The 19,272-nt window shown below is 44.8% G+C and overlaps 1 protein-coding gene across 3 annotated transcripts in view; it reads left to right on the top strand.

Annotated features, from left to right (window-relative positions):
• LOC121705838 (potassium channel subfamily T member 2) overlaps nt 1–19,272 on the top strand; it is a 74,796-nt gene that overhangs the window by 5,430 nt on the left and 50,094 nt on the right. For all 3 annotated transcript variants that reach the window (XM_042087106.1, XM_042087105.1, XM_042087107.1), the window contains exons 2-9: nt 13,762–13,841; nt 14,326–14,428; nt 15,106–15,159; nt 16,241–16,289; nt 16,744–16,803; nt 17,533–17,607; nt 17,799–17,882; nt 18,977–19,071. In XM_042087106.1, the coding sequence (XP_041943040.1) occupies nt 13,762–13,841; nt 14,326–14,428; nt 15,106–15,159; nt 16,241–16,289; nt 16,744–16,803; nt 17,533–17,607; nt 17,799–17,882; nt 18,977–19,071 (600 nt within the window). The remainder of the gene's footprint in view (nt 1–13,761; nt 13,842–14,325; nt 14,429–15,105; nt 15,160–16,240; nt 16,290–16,743; nt 16,804–17,532; nt 17,608–17,798; nt 17,883–18,976; nt 19,072–19,272) is intronic.

Genomic DNA, 19,272 nt, shown 5'->3' with positions numbered 1-19,272 from the left:
TGCCTATACCTAATTGTACAGTGTCCTTGGGTACCTTGAAAGGCGCTTTTCTAAATTAAATGTATTATTATTAGTAGTAGTAGTAGTAGTAGTAGTAAAAAAAGTCATAGTTGCTCAAGTGGTTTGTTGCTGATGTTAAGCTTTTCAGACCCTCCAAGCTCCTGGACTTTTGCTTTGACTCACTCTAAATAAGTAGCCCTCTTGGTGAGTTTTAGGGGATAGGGTTACAGCTTTTTAATAACAGTCTTTATCTGTGATTGGTCGTGGGTAGTACATTCAGACCAGCAGTCTAATCGCACACAATATCAGCCTGATAAGATCCCTGAACACTGGCTCTGATTGGAAAGTCTCTGGCTCAAGTCTTAACGCTGCTCTGCCTCCCATCAAACACACACACACACACACATACTGCCCACACACACAGAGACTCACAAACACTAAACTTACAATCAATTCCACAATCATCTGACCAACGACACAACACAACACAATTATGCCACCGTAGACACACACACCCACATACACACATACATCAAAATTATTTCTTCATCCAAACCACAATCAGAACACCCCCCTCACTCACACACACTCACTCACACACTTCACAATCACACCTTCACATTTGCAAGTATTGCCAACAACACACATGCACACACACACACACACACACACACACACACACACACACACACACACACACACACACACACACACACACACACACACACACACACACACACTAGTCTCCATATATACCTTTTTAAACTGTTCAAATTGAAATCTGTGTGTGGCAGTAATGCTGTGTTGCTCTCCATGTGAGCTTTGAGCAGAGCTCTGGATTATCATACAAATGAGAGCCTCTGGTCTCTCTTATTCAGTGTCACTGCTGAGCTGTCCCTTCTTCTGCGTTTCCACTCTCTTACTTCTTACTCCTCCTCCTCCTCCTCTCTTTCTCTCCTGTCTTGTCATCCCTTCTCCTCCCCTCTCCTCCTCTCCCCTCTCCTCCCCTCTCCACCTCTCTTCTCCTCTCCTCCCCTCTCCTCCTCCTCTCCTCTCCTCCCCTCCCCTTTCCCCCTCTCCTCTCCTCTCCTCCCCTCCCCTCTTCTCCTCTGCCTGGCTACCTGCCCTCCCTGCTTCCCTCTCTCAGGTCCACTGTTAAGACAGTGTGTATGGACCCCCGTTGACCTGTGTGTCACATGTGTGTGTGTGTGTGTGTGCAGCATACTCAGCTGTTAAGAGAGATCACTGTTGAGTTGTGTGTGTGTGTGTGGTTTGTGTGTGCGTGTATGCGTGCATGCATGTTTTCATCATCCACAGCAATTTTGTAAGACGTTCTACTATTACAGTAAGAGAGTAGGTATGGATCACTGAGTTGTGTGTGTCTGTGTGTGTGGTGTGTGTGGTTTGTGTGTGCGTGCTTGCATGTGTGCGTATGTGCATGTTTTCATCATCAACAACAGCAATTTTGTAACACATTCTAAAGAGAACATGTATGGATCACTGAGGTGTGTGTGTGTGTGTGTGTGTGTGTGTGGTGTGTGCGTGCGTGCGTGTGTGTGTGTGTGTTCGTGTGCGTGTGCGTGTGTTTGTGGGGGGATGCAGGGCAGCCTCTGGCCATCTGCTGGGCGACACGAGACAGTTTAAGCGCTCATTAGCCACTGCAGACAAAGAGAAGAGGAGGGCGGAACGTCTGAAGTGTACAGGGTAAACAAACAAACAAACAAACAAACAACCGCGTGCAGCAAGTGATTCCACTCCACAAACGACGACCCCACCTATTGAGGGAGTAAACATTTTGATTAGGCTTTAAGCACCGCATTCATTAAAATTAATTGGCTGTCTTTTAATTGCTACTAGCTGCAGCAGTAAACCTTTTGACCCAAAGATGGGAGTCTTGACAAATGCAACGGTGCCCGGGTGTCCCTGGCTTTTAATTTGAAAAAGCGCCAAGCAACAAGCTAATTAATGACTCAGATTTGAGAGGGAGGTTGTAAGGTATGGGCAGACACACTGGGGCCTGGGAACACAAATTAGAATGGAGAGAGAGAGAGAGATGGCATTTGGTGGGAAGGAAGGAAGGGAGAGAGAGAGAGAGAGAGAGAGAGAGAGAAATGCCATACCGGAAGGAAGGGAGAGAGCGAGAGAGAGAGAGAGAAAAATGGCATTTGGGAAGGAAGAGAGAGAGAGAGCAAAATAGCATGAAGTCAGGATGGGAGGGACAGGGACAGAGGGAGAGAGAAAGGAATAAGGATTGAAGGGGGAAGAGAGGGAGAGCGAAGGCTGAAGAGAGGATCGTAGAGAGAGAGAAGAAGAGAGGGAGAGCGAAGGCTGAAGAGAGGATGGTAGAGAGAGAGAAGAAGAGAGGGAGAGAAAAGGGAGGACGAGCGAGACAAACCCACCCAGTAGAAACACTACACGCTGTTACAGATAACCACACGCACAATGCAAATGTGGAAAAGCTTGTGCAAGGCAACGCAGGAGCAGCAGTGCCCAGGAGGCCCACAGGCACACACACACACACACACACACACACACACACACACACACACACACACACACACACACACACACACAGGCACACACACTCACACACTCAGGGGGGCCACAGAACTCCTGAGTGACAGACGACTCAACCCATAAGGTGTGGATGATTAGTGGCCACCGGAGATGGAGCCCTCAATCACTCACTCTCTCTGTGTGTGCAAAGTCTCTGTGTGTGTGTGTGGGGGTGTGAGGGCTGGGACAGAGAGGGTTGAAGTTCGTAATCAAGGATCTTTGGCTGGGGTGCCGTCGACGGGCAATCTTCAACTTTATCTCTCCAGGTTGGATCAATAGCTCGGCTTTTTCAGTGGCCGGCCGGCCAAATTATTCACCTTTAATGAGTTTCTGGCTGTGCCTGTCTAAAACAGCGAGGGGCTCACAGAAAGCCACACTGACAGCTCATGTAGTGTTGTGTGAGTATAGTATAGTATAGTATAGTATAGTATATACTCTTTTGATCCCGTGAGGGAAATTTGGTCTGTGTGTGTGTGTGTGTGTGTCTGTGTTGTGTCCAGCTCTGTGTTTTGCCACCTGTAGGCCAACCTGTGTGAGTGTCTGTGTGTGTGTTAGTGTGTGTGAGTGTTGTGTTCAGCTCTGTGTGTTTGGCCACCTCTGGGTCAACCTGTGTGTGTGTGTGTGTGTGTGTGTGTGTGTCTGTGTTGTGTTCAGCTCTGTGTTTGGCCACCTGTAGGTTAACCTGAGTGTGTGTGTCTGTGCGTGTGTGTGTGTGTGTGTCTGTGTGTGTTAGTGTGTGTGTGTGTGTGTGTGCGTGTGTGTGTGCCACCAGGGGCCTTCTGTGTGTGTGCGTGTGTGTGTGTCTGTGTGTGTGTGTCTGTGTGTGCGTGTGTGCCACCAGGGGCCTTCTGTCTCTCCCTAATCAGATATGCAGTAGGAATCTCATCTGACGCGGAGCAGCCTCGGGGACACTATTAGAGGCCCTGATCATCACATATCCCCTCTCCAAAGGCAATTTTATGACATGCCACATAATAGAATGACATTTATTTTAATTTGACCAAATGTTAGATGTATGTGTGTCTGTGTGTGTGTGTGTGTGTGTGTGTGTGTGTGTGTGTGTGTGAGAGTCTGTGCGTGTGTGTGTGTGTGTGTGTGTGCGTGTGTGTGCGTGTGTGTGTGTGTGTGTCTGTGCGTGTGTGTGTGTGTGTGGTGTGTGTGTGTGTCTGTGTGTGTGTGTGCGTGTGTGTGTGTCTGTGCGTGTGTGTGTGTGTGTGTGTGTGTGTGTGTCTGTGTGTGTGTGTGTGTGTCTGTGCGTGTGTGTGTCTGTGTGTGTGTCTGTGTGTGTGTGTGTGTGTGTGTGTGTGTGGTGTGTGTGTGTGCGTGTGTGAGAGAGAGAAAGACAGAGAGACAGAGAGAGTTAAGAGATGCTCTGGGATATTACGCCTGGTGCGCTGCGTGCTGGCAGAGCCTGGTTGGGGTACTGGGCGTGGCAGCGTCGTGCAGATGCAAAGCGGGGTGTTTACGCAGCCAAGCAGCGCTAATAGCTAAATGGACATAAAAGCCGGGGCTCGACTGAGGGTCGCTTGGCCCCAATTAGAGCGCCGTTTCAAAGATGCAGAACTCCAATTAATGCGCTACTTAAGACCCAGCGGACAAGCAGTCAGTGTGTGGCACAGCCAAATGCAGTCAGTAGAGACCCACTCAGTGGCCAATGCTTGGGCATTTTAAGAAAGAAGGGATAGGAAAGAGAGAGAAGAAGAGAAATGAAAAGGAAGTGTGGTTTGAGCTGAAAGGCTGGACGGTGTGGCGCATGATTCATGGTGCACTTTAATCGGTGACTATGTTCAGCCAGGCCGCTGATAGGCAGAGAGTGAGTAAAAGCCTATTGGTGCCCATTTACTTACAGTCAAGCATGCATGCCTGGCACGGCCGCCGTGAATGATGGCTTTCATTTTGCTGGCCGAGGGTTTTTGAAGTGACTGCGGGGGCAGAGGAAGCCTGGGAGCAACACTCACCTCAGACACGGCGGCGCATCCCTCTGACTGCTGCTAGCTTCATCCAAGAGAGAGAGAGAGAAAGACAGAGAGAGAGAGAGAGAGGAGAGAGAGAGAGAGAGAGTGAAGGAGAGGGGGACAGAGAATGCATATGAACGATGAGACACAGAGGAAATAGAAACAGGAACGATAGGAGATGTTAAAAAGCCAAATGGAGAATAAGAAACAGCATAGGGGAGAAGTAATAAAGAAAAAGAGAGAGAGAAAGAAAGAGAGAGAGAGAGAGCAGCGGTTTATTATTACACACTTTGTGAAGTAGAAAAAGATGCAGGAGGCTTCTAACTAGCCCCACCGGACCGACACTGAGCTGCCGAGCCATTTTGGAGCTCTAACGGTGCTCTGGTGTCATGTGTAACTTATGCATTCATTACTTCACCATAGCCTAAGCCTCGTGCTATTAAACAGCCCAGTCTCAGGCCACTGCAAGGGCACCACTGTGGGGCTATAAAAGGATCTGCTGTACTTGAAAAAGATGGAAAAAGTATTTTTTGTGTGCTTATAGCTCACTGTAAGTCAGTGTTGACAAGGATGGGCACACATCCTTTCTTTCTCTATCTCTCTCTCTCTTTTTCATCCTTCATCCATTCTCTGGGAGTATTATGTGTGTGTGTGTGTGTGTGTGTGTGTGTGTGTGTGTGTGTGTGTGTCTGTGTGTGTGCGTGTGTGTGTCTTGTGTGTGTGTCTGTCTGTGTGCGTGTGTGTGTTCTCTCTCTCTCTCTCTCTCTCTCTCTCTCTCTCTCTCATCCCTCATCCATTCTCTCTCTCTTTCTTTCTCTCTCTCACCCCTTGACCATTCTCTCCGTTGTGTGTTGGGACCCAGTGTAACTGGGTCAGGGTCGAGCTGTCTCTTTCTCCCTGGCTGTGGGGTGGAGCTCTAGCCCTTTCTTTGGTGGAGTGCAGCGCCATGGAGGTGTGCAATTTCTTTCTGCCCGTCTTCAACATTGAAATAACTCCTTTCTTCTGATGCCTGTGTATGCGTGGGTGTGTGTTTGGCGCATTGTAGAAGGCAATTGTGTGTGTGTGTGTGTGTGTGTGTGTGTGTGTGTGTGTGTGTGTGTGTGTGTGTGTGTGTGTGTGTGTGTGTGTGTGTGTGTGTGTGTGTGTGTTTATGCGTGTGTGTATGTGTTTGTGTGTCTGTGTGTCATCTGTGTGTCGTCTGTGTGTCTGTATCTGTGTGTGTGTATGTTTCCATTTGGTTCTTTACTTCAGACTTCAATTTTCTTGCTGAATGTGTGAATAATACTGCAGTGGTGTTAAATTCCATCTGAGTGTTCTGAATAAATGAGTCATCCTCTGATGTTGGCCTGTCTGAGTTTGAGGACAAGACCAAAAGCTTAAGTGGTCTATCGAGAAATCAATAAAGTGTTCATGGATATGCGTAATATGTGCATTGTGTTTTAAAAATGTGCTTCATGAATGGACATCATCTTTTCATCCAGACCGAGCCTATTCATGATTTGCCTGGTCTCTCTTTCTCTTTCTCATTCTGTAGTGCCAATCTAAGGCCTTTAAGTGCAATGAAAGCATTTAGAACACATGTGCTTGATCTCACAAAAAAGGTACAAATTAAATTAGGTGCACTTTACAGGATTAGGTCTTGCTTCTTTTTAGAAAACAGAATGACCATTATTCAAGCAACTATAATGTCAGTCCTAGACTATGGTGACATTGTGTATATGCATGTAGCCCCTTCCACTCTGAAATCACTTTATGCAGTTTACCACAGTTCACTATGTTTTATAACTGGAGATGGGTTTAGAACTCATCACTGTAAACTATACCAAAATGTAGGATGGTCTTCCCTCTATGATTGGGCTTTTCTCCAAAAATCTTAATGTAGCCCCTTGTTTTAGTGTTACCATTTACTTTGAGAAGGTCACCAGGTCCCACTGTCTGAAAAATACTCAAAACGAATACACTTCTAGAGCTATTCTCTTCTGTGGGTATGGTGCTTTGGTGGTTGAAATTTCCACCCCATCCCAAAATGGACCACTTGGTCATCATCATGGATCACTCTTCTCCAAACATGCACAACTCAGCTTAACCTTATAAGGGCACACCTGGACAAGGAATTTAGCTTTCGCTGGGTTTTTTTTTTTTACCCAGGGAATGGGACATGGTCTGAGACTGGCATAGAAAAAAGAAGCATCAAACCCCAATGATGCCATGTACATTTCAAGTGTGGGAGTGAGAAGATTATTATATTGGAATGTTTTTCAACCAGTGGCACCTGGTGACAAAGGAAATGGTAACACTAAAATAAAGGTTAGAGGGAACAGATCAGGCAGTTTGCTGAGAGACCTGCCCCAATAGGCGGCATTGGACCATTAAACCACTCAATGGTCCAAAACATACAGCCAAACAAGGCATGAAAGGGTTAACAGAGAACAATATCAGCATTTTAGAATGGCCCAGCCAGACCTACAAGGCCAGAGTGATGGCAATCGTTTCTGCGTCAAAACCTGGATTGCTGCTAAAAAGGTGTGGTCTAGAATCATTGTGGAGACCTGGGGCCTCATTTATAAAGCGTTCTTACGCACAGATTTGATCATAGACCGTGCGTACGCTCAAATCCATGCCAACGCTCAGATTTATAAAAACCGTCTTTGACGTGGAAAAGTGCTTATCTCCACGTCAGGTTCAAACTTGACGTACGACCATTTCCTTGTGGTAATGCCGGGGTACTGCAAGTAATCTGAGGTCTAAGTGCGATGCATTTTCAAAATTCCAAGACCAACGATCTCATGTCTTTCTTTGCCATATGCATGATCAATATCAGAAGATTTTTAAAGACGTTTTTGGACGCAGCTTAATGTTTCATGGTTTGGCATAAAACTGCTAATGAGAACTATAGCCCACTTAAGAAAGTGAAAAAACGTATAGCTTACTTATTTCATAATATCTAAAAAACACCAAGACCTACGATGGAATGATTAAAACATTTTTACAGGTGATCTAGTTTATTTGGTGTTCTCACCAATCTAATATTGACCATAAAATGTCCAATTGCCCTCGTTTAGGAGAGGAAAAGTACATTTGTGCCAGGGATGTAGTGGTAAAATAAGAGGTGGGTGAATTCTGCGATCTCGGTGAGGTGGACTGCGCCATGCGGTATCGGATTTTTTAAAAAGGCATTCAGAACATGTTTGATAATGGTGGAGGTTAATGTACAGTATTGGGAATATATTTAGTATTGGATTATACAGTTTTGAATGTTAAAAGTGAATAAACTATTTTGAGAGGTGGATAAACTAAGAGGTGGGTAGGCCTAAACTCTATTTCTGAAATTGCAGAGGTGGATAAACTGCGTTTACTCGCGTTTAGCCTCCACTACATCCTAATTTGCGCTGATAGCATACGCCTATTCCCAGCTCCGTAACAGAAAGGTAATATTTGAATGTAAGCTATACAATGTAGGCTATAGATATTTTATATCATATACAGTATAGCCTACACAACCAAGGGACGGAAGTTATCCTCTGGCATCTTCATATTTAGTGTTGCGTCGGAGTTGCGCAAAGAGGTGCAGGCAGAGCGCGCACCTGTTTGCTTTTTTTGACTGGCAGTGCCCAAGATCCGATGACAATACGTGAGTTGGATAATGTAGGCTAAAATATAAAGGTGGGCTTAAAGCAAACAATAAAGGACAATGTTTAAGCCATTGGACATTGTTGAAAGAAAATGATAGCAAAGATGTGCAGAATGAATGAATAATGACCGGCGAACTAGGCTACTTTTTCAGCAAAAACATAGCCTATCCTAAAAGAAACGTTAAGCCTACATGACGTATCACGCTTAATTTAGTCCTCTGTTTTGTAGACTAAATCAGCATATTACCCTGGGTCATATTGGAAACGTACAGTAGCCTACTGTACCTAACGTACAGGATTATGCTGTAGGCCTAGGTCTTTCCTTCATAAGGTAGGCCTACCCAATTTTTTCTTTTTTTCTACAAAGTAGGCCTAAACATAGGCTACTAAATGTTGATTATTCACATTACTGCAAGCAAAAGGAATGAAAGCGAGCAGAGGACAATGGACATGGATGCATACGATCTCTTTCCAGAAAGCTTTGCTGGAAAAAACATAATTAGTTAAGCTATTCGAACTGACGCATATAGGCTAGTTAACATCAGATGGCAAAGGTTAGGCCTATACAATGTTTTCAATATATAATTTGACATAGGCTACAGCTTTTAGGCCATTGATTTCATTAAAACATATGCTAATGATATTGATGAGGGGGTGTTTACAAGGTGGAGACCTAAAACCATCCTGCTGCGCACAAGTTGACGTTCATTTGTGATTTATAATGGGCACATCTGGAAGGGTGGCGTACGCACGTTTTTTTGTGCGTACGTTCGTGTTCTCTGAATCACACGTACGATCATTTCAGAAATTATCTAAGATCAAATGAAGGATGGTTTCTACGCAACACTTTTATAAATGAGGCCCCTGGGTCCTCATGTACAAAGCTTGCGTACGCACAAAAATGCTGCGTACGCCATTTCTCACGCTCACGTCCGGATGTACGAAGACTGACTTGAACGTGAGAATGTGCGGTCCTCCACGCAAACTTCATGTCTGGCGTACGCAAATTTCTAATGTGTATCGTCAGTTGGCGACAGAGGCAATGCAGCGCAACAACATTATATGATCGCGAGTCTAGGCCTTTATTTGCACAGTATATTGTGAAACGTGGGTTATTAAAAATGATAACACTTCGAAAATATGCCTATGTTTCTAAATTTGGACATGCAACATGCGCAAATTCTACTAAGTTATGCAACAACCTATCTATGATGACTGTAGACTTATTAGAGGATAAGAATTAAAAGGGAATGTGAAACATAGCCTACACAGCCCCGATATTTGGTTACGCGATTGTTGATGACAGGTTATCAAACATTTCAGATTCTGAAGAGCTTTCCACAAAACCTGTGATAAATGGGGTCGGCTTCACTCATTTGCCCATGCCTTAACATTTGCCGAGTGTTTTCCCTTCATATCTCCGATAGTTTTCATTTTAAAAGAAATACATATGGGACAGGATCATGCATGTGAATAGAAAGGCTGACTAATAAGTGCGAATATAAGATATTTCCCTGATTGACTGCATGGCTACATTTGACTTTCCTTGAGTAAGCATTTGCATTATTGTCACACTTGTGTGCAAATATAGGGATATGATCCAGAAATCGTAATGTTGTGGCGAGGTGGCCTGGATCATCTGAGTTCATTCCATTCGGGTGCACGATGCGTGGTACTTGGACACGATTTATTTAATGATTTTTTAATAAATGCAGTTATGTTGTCATGGTCCAAATGCATTCAACCCAGTTATGCGAACCCTGTCACCTACTTGCAGACTGACCAATAATTCTGCCACGGTCTCAGCCTAGCCACTGCCACGCTCTGCCACTACTGTTTTTGTTTTGTTATTAATTACAGATGATAAAGACATTCTTGCAGATTCTTGCCATTTCGTCAGATAAGCACTTCTACCTCGCATTCGCTGGAAATAAACTTTTTTATTCATTTGATGATTTCAATTATTAAACTTTGCAAATTGCAACAGGTTTGAGTATGAATGGATTCACAGATGAGTTTTCATTGTTATTAATATTGCGGGATAGGCCATTTTGTCTTCGCAGAGGTCTGCGCTCTCGAATGTCCTTCTAGTTAGCATATTAAAATGAGTGTGACTGAGGGAGGAGAGAGGGTGGAGTGTAATGCTCGTGCATGTACGCTTAATTTCACGTTAATTGGGATGTACAAAGAAAAGCTGCGTGGAATGCTGCGTACGCACTGTTTCATACATCAGGATTTTTTTGTGCATATGCTACTTTTCAGGTTTGCGCGTACGCAATGTTTTAGTATGAAATCCACGCAAGTCTTTGTACATGAGGCCCCTGGAGAGGTTTGGTAGGTATAAGAACCATTTTGAGAGCTGTGAATGCAAATAAAGATGTTTCCATTGATTATTTAAAAAGGGTATGAATCATTTTGGACACGCTATTTTTCATAAAAAATGTAAAAAAGATGAAAATGCTTTTTTTTGGTTCCATATTTTTACCGCATTGTCTTACAACCTTGTCTGAAACTTGCTGTTCTAAATCTAATGAGCCCTTAGATACCCGAGATCATTCACAGATTTTCACTCTCCCTTTGTCCACAACTGACACAGTCAATGGTTGCCTCCAATTACATACTTTTATTTCATGTCTCTAAGAATGTGTTAGCAGTTGTGGGTGTGCAGTGTTACTACCCAAGAGAGACATATTCCCGTGAGCTGGAGATTTTTCATGGTTCGGATTTGCAGCCTGAGCCCTTATGAGTTTTTAATGTGTTTGTTTACTGCCTGGCCTTCCTTAGCTATAGAAATCCGCTGCCCAGGAAATTCCTACAGCTTAGCTCTTTGTTATTGGGCAATATTTCCACTTTGGTTCTCCTCTGCCGTGGCCCCCAGATGAATGATGTAGGGGATTCTCCCTCTATGTTTTTTCTTAGTGGGTGAAAAGATAGAAGAGAGAGACAGACAGAGAGGAGGTGGGAATGTTGCGAGTGATACAGACGGAAGGGAGCTATGGGGTGGGTTATTGTTTTTACTCTGTTTGTCTTTACGCAAAGCTTCCTTACAGTACAGCAATCCTATCAATACGTGCGCTTGGTGGGAGTTTAATCAATTCTCTCAGCCCTGTTAGCACTTTGTTAATTGAGCTATAAGTACACAGCATGGTGTGTTGCCCATTGCAGTGATGGAATAAGAGGAGAGGGAACCAAAAATAGCACAAATTGGCATTGACTGAAGAGAGTGGTGTCTATCACTGGGGTAAAGTCGTATTTGATTACCAGACTTTTGAATGGGTTTCTGAAATGAACAAGGGATGCGCCTCAGAAACAAAAGAAATTGGTTTCCCCAAGAGAGGCATATCAAGCACAATCACATTAGAGTACAATGGCCATAATCAAGCCCCTACTAACTCAATATTAACTTATTAAATATTCAATATCAGATCTGAAGACATTATAGCTGGCTTCAGAATCTCAGTGTGTGATGATCAAACTACTCTCATCTTCTTACTAAAGACAGCCATTTGTGAAAATGAGTTAGGCTAAATAAATTATAATTACATTTGCATTTTAATCATTAATGCAGTGGAAGCAAAGGCTAAATGAAGTTCTGCTGAAGATGTAGGAAAGATCAGTTGTAGATTTGTGTCACACCATGTCCTGACATGGTGTAAAAAGACATACAGTAGCTTATTATATATAATACACAGACACACCCCACCCTTTACACACACACACACACACACACACACACACACACAGACACACCCATTTATATGCACAAACTCACAGTGAGAGCTTTGGCCTTTCACTCCTTTCATCGTGCATGCTAGTTCAGACAGTTACTAAATGTCCAATCAAAGCCAGCAATCAATCCCTCCAGTTAGCTGGGATGCCTGGGCCTGGCATGGGGTGATGCTGGAGGAGCCTCAGACACATCACAGGGACGAGGCCTCTAAATGAATAACACGCAACTTTGATTATATTAGCCCCATGTGTCCAGCCATGTGTCCGTGGGTGAGGGGTAGGGAGAGAGAGAGAGAGAGAGACGGCGCTCTGTCGCCATGGCAACGCAACGCATCGTTTCAGGGCGGGTTTGGTGGAGGATGGTGAATGGTGGGGGGTTGCGGCGGTAGCCGGATAGTGTGTCTGGTTTTGTGTGTGTGTGTGTGTTAATGTGCATCTGTGTGGCAAAGTATCACCTGTTATCTGGGGCCTACTCAACAGCGTTAGAACCCCCCTTTTCCCAGTGTGTGAAATAGAATTTCACTCCTCTCCCCTTTGTACTATGAAACAGGAACAGAGATACAGAGGTGTGTGTGTGATGTGGTGCGGTGTGATTTGGTGACGATGTCTTTGCCAGCTTGTGGTGGGAATGATGAGGGGATGCTATTTCCTCTCATTTGAAGTGGCGGGGAGAGCATGAGTCAGCCCGGCTCAGTGGGTTTCAGTCAGATCTGGTGTCCGCTCTGCTCTCCGCTCTCGGGGACATGAAAGACCGCGCAGCCTGCTCCGCCTGCTCCCGCTCACCTCTCAAGTGCAGGAAGACAGCGCAGGCATCACGAGCAGCAGCGCTCCAGTGCTCTGGCAGATACGCCTCAGATGACTCCTGTGTTCAGAAGGACAAACGTTAATGGCAGTCACATTTCCTCGATGCTTTTTCCTCCCTCTCTCCTCTCTCTCTTTCTCTCTCTCTCTCTCTCTCTCTCTCTCTCTCTCTTTCCCTTTTCCATTTCTTCTCTGTGGTGTAAGTAGGTGAGAGAGAAAGAGAGTGTGTGTATCTGTGTGTTTGTGTGTGTGTGTGTGGGTGTGTGTGTGTGTGTCTTAGATGTAAGAAACTCTACATTTGCATGTATGAGTCTGTATGGCAGAAAGAAAGAGTGAGTGAGAGAGAGAGGGATGAAGAGAGCAGATGACATAAGTGAGAGAATAAAGCCTGACTGGCGTAGTGCGGTAAGGCTGGAGGTCTGCGTCTCTGACGGTGGGAGCCGTAGGACGAGGAAAGAAGAGTAATTACGGGCTCTCACGCTGGCCAGAACATCAGAAGGAAGTAATTTGTTGCTCTATATTTAATCAGCTCTGATAACCAGCCCAAGTGCGCCTGCCAGTGCCAAGACAGACAGGGAGGAGATGCAGGAACACCATTTCCTCCAAAGCACATTAGTTTTTAATACATACACACATGCACACACACACACACACACACACACAGACATTCACACATGCACAAGCACGCACACACACACACACACACGGACATGCACACACACACACACACACTCACACATGCACAGACACACACACACATGGACATGCAAACTCACACACACACACACATGCACAGACACAGGCTATTTCCTATTTATTGCTGTTCATGTAATCATAATAATAATGGTAATCACAATCTCTCTCCCCACACTCTATTTTATCCATTCAACCCCACACGTCACGTTGATGTTTGCTTTCATTTTTATTTTTATTTTTTCCCTTTGTTTTCTGCTCCTCTTCTATCTGTGGTCTGGCGTCTGATTTGTTTTGGTTTGCCTCCTATTTGATTGTTTTTATTTTTCTTTCCTTCTCAAACTTTTTTTATTTTCATCTCGACTCATGACTCATTTGCGCCATCCCTCTCTCAGAGTCCAAGTAGAGTTCTATGTGAACGAGAACACTTTCAAGGAGCGTCTCAAGCTGTTCTTCATCAAAAACCAAAGATCCAGTGAGTTTATGTTTGTGTCTGTGTCTGTGTGTGGTATTTGTGAGTGTTGTGGCTGTCTGTGTGTGTGTCTGTGTTTGAGTGTGTCTGTGTTTCTTGTTTTGAGTCAGGCGTGGGTTGCTCTTGTTCTTGTCACCTCTTGATGTTGCGTAGCTGTTTTTTGCTGTTGTTGTTCATTCCCTCTTGCTGGTCATTTCGTCTGGTGCCTTGTGGGGGATGTTGTCCAAATGACGGACAGAGTTTCCCTCCTTGTTTTGATTTGATCTGCTACAGATGTGATATGTGGGGCCGCCTCGTGATCATCCATTCCTGTGCATCCCGTGCTAGTTCAGTCTCAGATCAGTCTGGTGTGAATGTATTGTTCCCATTGCCTGACGTGTATAACGTGTATAAGGTTTTCCCTGAAGTTCTTCCCTTCTCTCTCTGCTCTCTTTCTCTCTCTCTCTCTCCCTCTCCCTCTCCCTCTCTCTCCTTAACTGTGCTGCAGGTTTAAGGGTCCGGCTCTTCAACTTCTTCCTCAAGGTGCTGAGCTGCCTGCTGTACATCCTGCGAGTCCTACTGGACGACCCGCGGGAGGAGACGGAGGAACGGTGAGGGGCAGGGGAGGCAGGGTGGAAGGGTGGGTGGAGGGCAGGGGAGGGGCAGGGTGGAGGGCAGGGGAGGGAAGACGAAGGGGGGCTTGAACGCAGAGCAAGACACAGACAGGTGAAAATATACGCTGCAAGCTTTGTCAAGAGATAATGATGAGATACAGAGATATGAGCCCATTATGACAAGATTATGACACTTGAGGTCTGGAACAGGAATAGGACTTTGGGCCACCCAAGGAAAAGCAGGATGCTGACTACTCTCTGAGCACAGATTACACTGCGTCAGCTGGGTAAAATGGTGACTGCTGCCAAGCCTGCCAAATCAAAAGCAAAGCAAAACAGGCCTATTCTTAGGTCAAATGTATTCTCAGGTCAAAAATAGTTCCTCCAAGGATCAAGGTTCAAGGTTTTTCACATAGACCAGAAATTGGATCTGACCATTTACAATTAGCGACCTGGTTTGTTTCTTGCTTTTGAATAAGTGCCTTGTTACATAAAACATAAATTGTACAAACCAAACCGCTGGTTTGCCACCCTTCTGACTCTCTCTCTCTCTCTCTCTCTCTCTCTGTGTGTGTGTCTGTGTGTCTGTGTGTGTGTGTGTGTGTCTGTGTGTGTGTGTGTGTGTGTGTGTGTGTGTGTATACATATGTCTGTCTGTGTCTCTTGTCTCCATAGAACTGGCTTTCTCAAACAGAATGCCTCATCACACAACCGGAGCCAGTTTGACTGGTGAGTCCCGCTGACTCTTTATTATCTGCATCAGAGAGGACGCTTCCTCTGTGGTCCTTTTAGAGCAGCCCACGGTGCATTATGATACATTTCCACTAGTGGCTTGTGTGTTCCCTTGAGTCAACCCCATAATCCTGGTGTGGTCAGCACCTTGTTCCAGCTGCTCATCGGCACAGGAACATAGGAACACAAGAACACAGAAACACATAAATATAGCAACACAAGAACACAGAAACACAAACACAGGAACACAAAAACACAGAAGTATAGCAACACAGGAACAACCTGATGGGGTTCTCTTCTAACAAGCCAAATCAATAACTCTTGGAATCCTTTACCAGCGAGGATCAGCGTCGCTCAGACACTTCATTTAGCTAGCATACGCTCCTGCCTCCTGTGCTGCTCTACATAGCCATCTGAGACAGGAAGCCACTCATCGTTAACTGAGACGCTGGGCTCTTTTAACGAAGTGGGCTTTATTTACCCCGACAGCCAGGTCAAGGGATGTCATCAGTTAGCATGGGATTCCCTCTATGCCTATGGAGCCATTGATTTATTGGCAGCTGGGAACAAACTTTAAACAACTCAATGAGATTATAGAAGACAAAGAGGGAGGAGAGGAGAGATAGAGGCTAGTAAAATCATATACTGTAGGCCTGTGTGCCTGCAACAGTCCAGAGAGACGAGATCAAAAACCTGGCTAGTGTGCAGAGAGCACCTGGGGAGGGGGTCAGCTTTGAACATTATCCCTTGATGGTCACTGTTTTCATTGTGCTTTCACTGTTTTCATGGTTCACCTGCACCGGCACACTAGAAAGCCCATTTGAAATGTGCTGTGAGGGAATGATTCTTTACAGATACACAACACTAGACCATCACACTGAGTGTATAGCATGCTTCTTTTACAGAGCAATTTATTTCAGTTGCCGTGTTTTTGTGACACATTACTGGTGTTGGTCAGTTGTTTGCTTGTAAGTGTTTGCTCTTGAGAGCTTGCGACCCTCATGCATATTCAAGTGGCGATAAGCTGTGTGGCTCTCTCATGCCGAGGCTTTCTGCCCCTTTGTGTCTGTGCTCGCAGGTCTCTCATCATCTGGGTGAACAGACCACTGCCCCTCTGGGCTCTGCAGGTCAGATTCAGCCGCTCGCTCTCCTCTCTCAAGCTTTGATTCCTCTCTTTTCGCCCGAGACCATATCCCTCTTTTACTGTGCTTTACTGTTTCTCTCTCTCTCTCTCTCTCTCTCTCTCTCTCTATATATATATATATATATATATATATATATATATATATATATATATATATATATATATATATATCTCCCCCACTGCTTATTTCACTGTCTCTCTATTAGTGTATATTGATCTGTGCAACTGTCTGGGAGTGGAGGGCTTTGTGAGGCTGTGATTTTTATTTTGATCCGCTTACCTTACCTTTCTCTCCGTATCTCTGTAGCTTCTCTCTCTCTCTCTTTCTTTCTCTCAGTCCACCTATGTTCACATTTTCTCTCCCTCTATATATCCACTCCTCTGTCATGTCTCCTGTTTTGTCTGACTGCTCTCCTCTTCCTCATCCTCCTCCTCAGGTGCTGGTGGCCTTCATCAGTTTCTCAGAGACTATGTTGCTGGTGTATCTCAGCTACAAGGTGAGCACGCGCGCACCTACGCCACCGAGAATTCTCCCACTGCACCACTGCCCCCCCCTATGGTAGAGGTAGAGCTAATGTTATGAGATTGTTAAAATACGGGATATTTACGGGAAAATATTAAAACGGGAAGACAGCGGGAAAAAAGTTAAAATACGTGAGAAAGCTGGAAAAGACGTGAGGGTTGACAGCTATGGCCCCCAGGCGTGCTCCCTCTCGAACTCCGCTCTGCTCCACTCGCCCGTGCCGCGCCTGCTCCCGCTCCTCGCCACCGCCATTCAGACAGCCGCTTTACTGTTTTCCCCCCACCCACTTACCCCCACCTCTTATTGATTAAGAACACTGCTGTCAATTAACCACAGAGAGTGTGTTTGTGTGTGTGTGTGTGTGTGTGTGTGGGCTGGAATGGGGTTGGGGGAAAGTGGTAAGGTTATCCCAGAGACAGGAGCCGAGCTTAAACCTCATTGATTCACGCAGAAATTTCTCCTCTCTCCCACACACGCATGGAAGCAGGTCACCTATAACCTACAGACCAACATTCGCCACACAAAAGAGTCGCTAAGCAGATGCTGTGTCATTCGATCACAATTGGGCCACCCAAGGTCGGCATGAAAGAAGGGAGCCTTGAAGTCCCCACAACAGCCTTGAACGGTCATTTCTTCCTGAAGGTATGGAAATTGAGCTAGCCTGACCTTTAACCTTTTGTATGTGTGTGTGTGTGGTTTCCAGGGCAACCTTTGGGAACAAGTGTTACGCATCCCTTTCATTCTGGAAATGATAAGCGCCGTCCCCTTTGTAATCACTGTGAGTAAATCAGACAGCCGATGATTCACATTCACACAATCAATTCACTTTTGGAAAAATTGACCATGAATGCAGCCTTTGCACTGGTCGACACCACAATGTGATGTACCACAGTGTGTTTGAGACAGTGATCATTTGCGATGATGTTTTTGTGTGTGTGTGTGTTGTTTTCCCCTCATGTCTATTGCCAGGTGATTTTGCCCTCCCTCAGAAACCTGTTCATCCCGGTGTTTCTGAACTGCTGGCTGGCCAAGCACGCCCTGGAGAACATGATTGTGAGCGCTGCCATCTGTTTCGCACACAGCTGTTTCCTGCCTCTGTTTGCCTGTTTGCCAGGCCACACACTAGCTGGCTTTATCTATAACAGCCATGTGTGGCAATGTGTGCTGTTTGTCAACATGTGCAGCCAATCTGTTTGAGATTGATTCTCAGGTTAATGGTCCCCTTGAAGCCCCTGTAACCGATGGTAGCAGATTTTGCTAATTTGCTAATTGCTGCTAACCCCTTCTTTAAAGCAACACTAAAGCACTTTTCCTCTGTCGCGCGCACTCTATTTGTTTGTCTACCACCGGCTTTGCAAATAACGATGTCCACAGACACGGTATGTTGCATGATTTAATGAAAGTATGATGTATTGCGACATTAGATGCAAGTCAAATTTGTAGTTTCTTATGTCTCATTCTATCGAACTACAGATCCGCTACCCGATCTGGCAAACTTACATAGTGCGGTTATAGCCGATAGAGGTCCGCGAAGCGAATGCAGAAGTGCCGTTCACCCTGTTACGAGTAGTTGAACCACTGAAACGATTTTGGAAACATTATATTAAGGTACAAAAAACTCTTTGGTGTTGCTTTAATGCCCTGTGATAATAAAAAAAGTAATATCTTGGCAGAGATGCTGTCCTTTATGTATGTTGTTTCCTGGTTGGTTCATTCATTTGGACTGTTAAACAATATTTGCATATACTGTATAAAATATATATACAGTCATTGGATATATTTGGAGTTTTAATTCAGTTAGTTAGTTAGTTAGTTAGTTATTGAGATCAGGCACAGTTAGCTTAATTATTCTACAAAGCTTCTTTCTTAAATGCAGGTTGTTGTTGTTATTGTTGTTTTTGTTGTTATCTACAGTTTAGCTCCAATAGATTTGTTATTTCTCTACAAATTATTTAGTTCTTTAAATCAAACTATATTCATTCAGTGTTACCAGTTTACAGAATCATACAAACATATAAACACACATGCAAACAGTACACAAATGCAGGCTATACTATGTATGAACAGCTATCCCTTTGCTAAACAGAGTGCTCTGGGCTGTGTGACATTGCTGACCTCTGATGAGCCCTGTGTGTGCCTTTTTTCAGAACGACCTGCACCGAGCCATCCAGCGCACACACTCGGCCATGTTCAACCAGGTCCTCATCCTCATCTCCACGCTGGTGTGCCTCATGTTTACCTGGTGCGTCCCGCAGGCAGACAGGGATGTGAAGTGCACAGACCATGTGAAATATTTATATCGGAGGATTTTAATATTGGAGGACCAAACTCAGTTAGATAGGAAAGTGTGGAGTGTGTGAATGATTTGTCTAGTGTGCACTACCTTACAACATACTCAAAAGTATAATGTCCTTTTAAATCCTAAACCTCATTGCTACATCAT

This window comes from Alosa sapidissima, chromosome 3 (genome assembly GCF_018492685.1).
Source record: "Alosa sapidissima isolate fAloSap1 chromosome 3, fAloSap1.pri, whole genome shotgun sequence".
Lineage (NCBI taxonomy): Eukaryota > Metazoa > Chordata > Actinopteri > Clupeiformes > Clupeidae > Alosa > Alosa sapidissima.
Note: the sequence above shows the minus strand (reverse complement) of the source record. Positions and strands in the feature narration are given on the sequence as shown.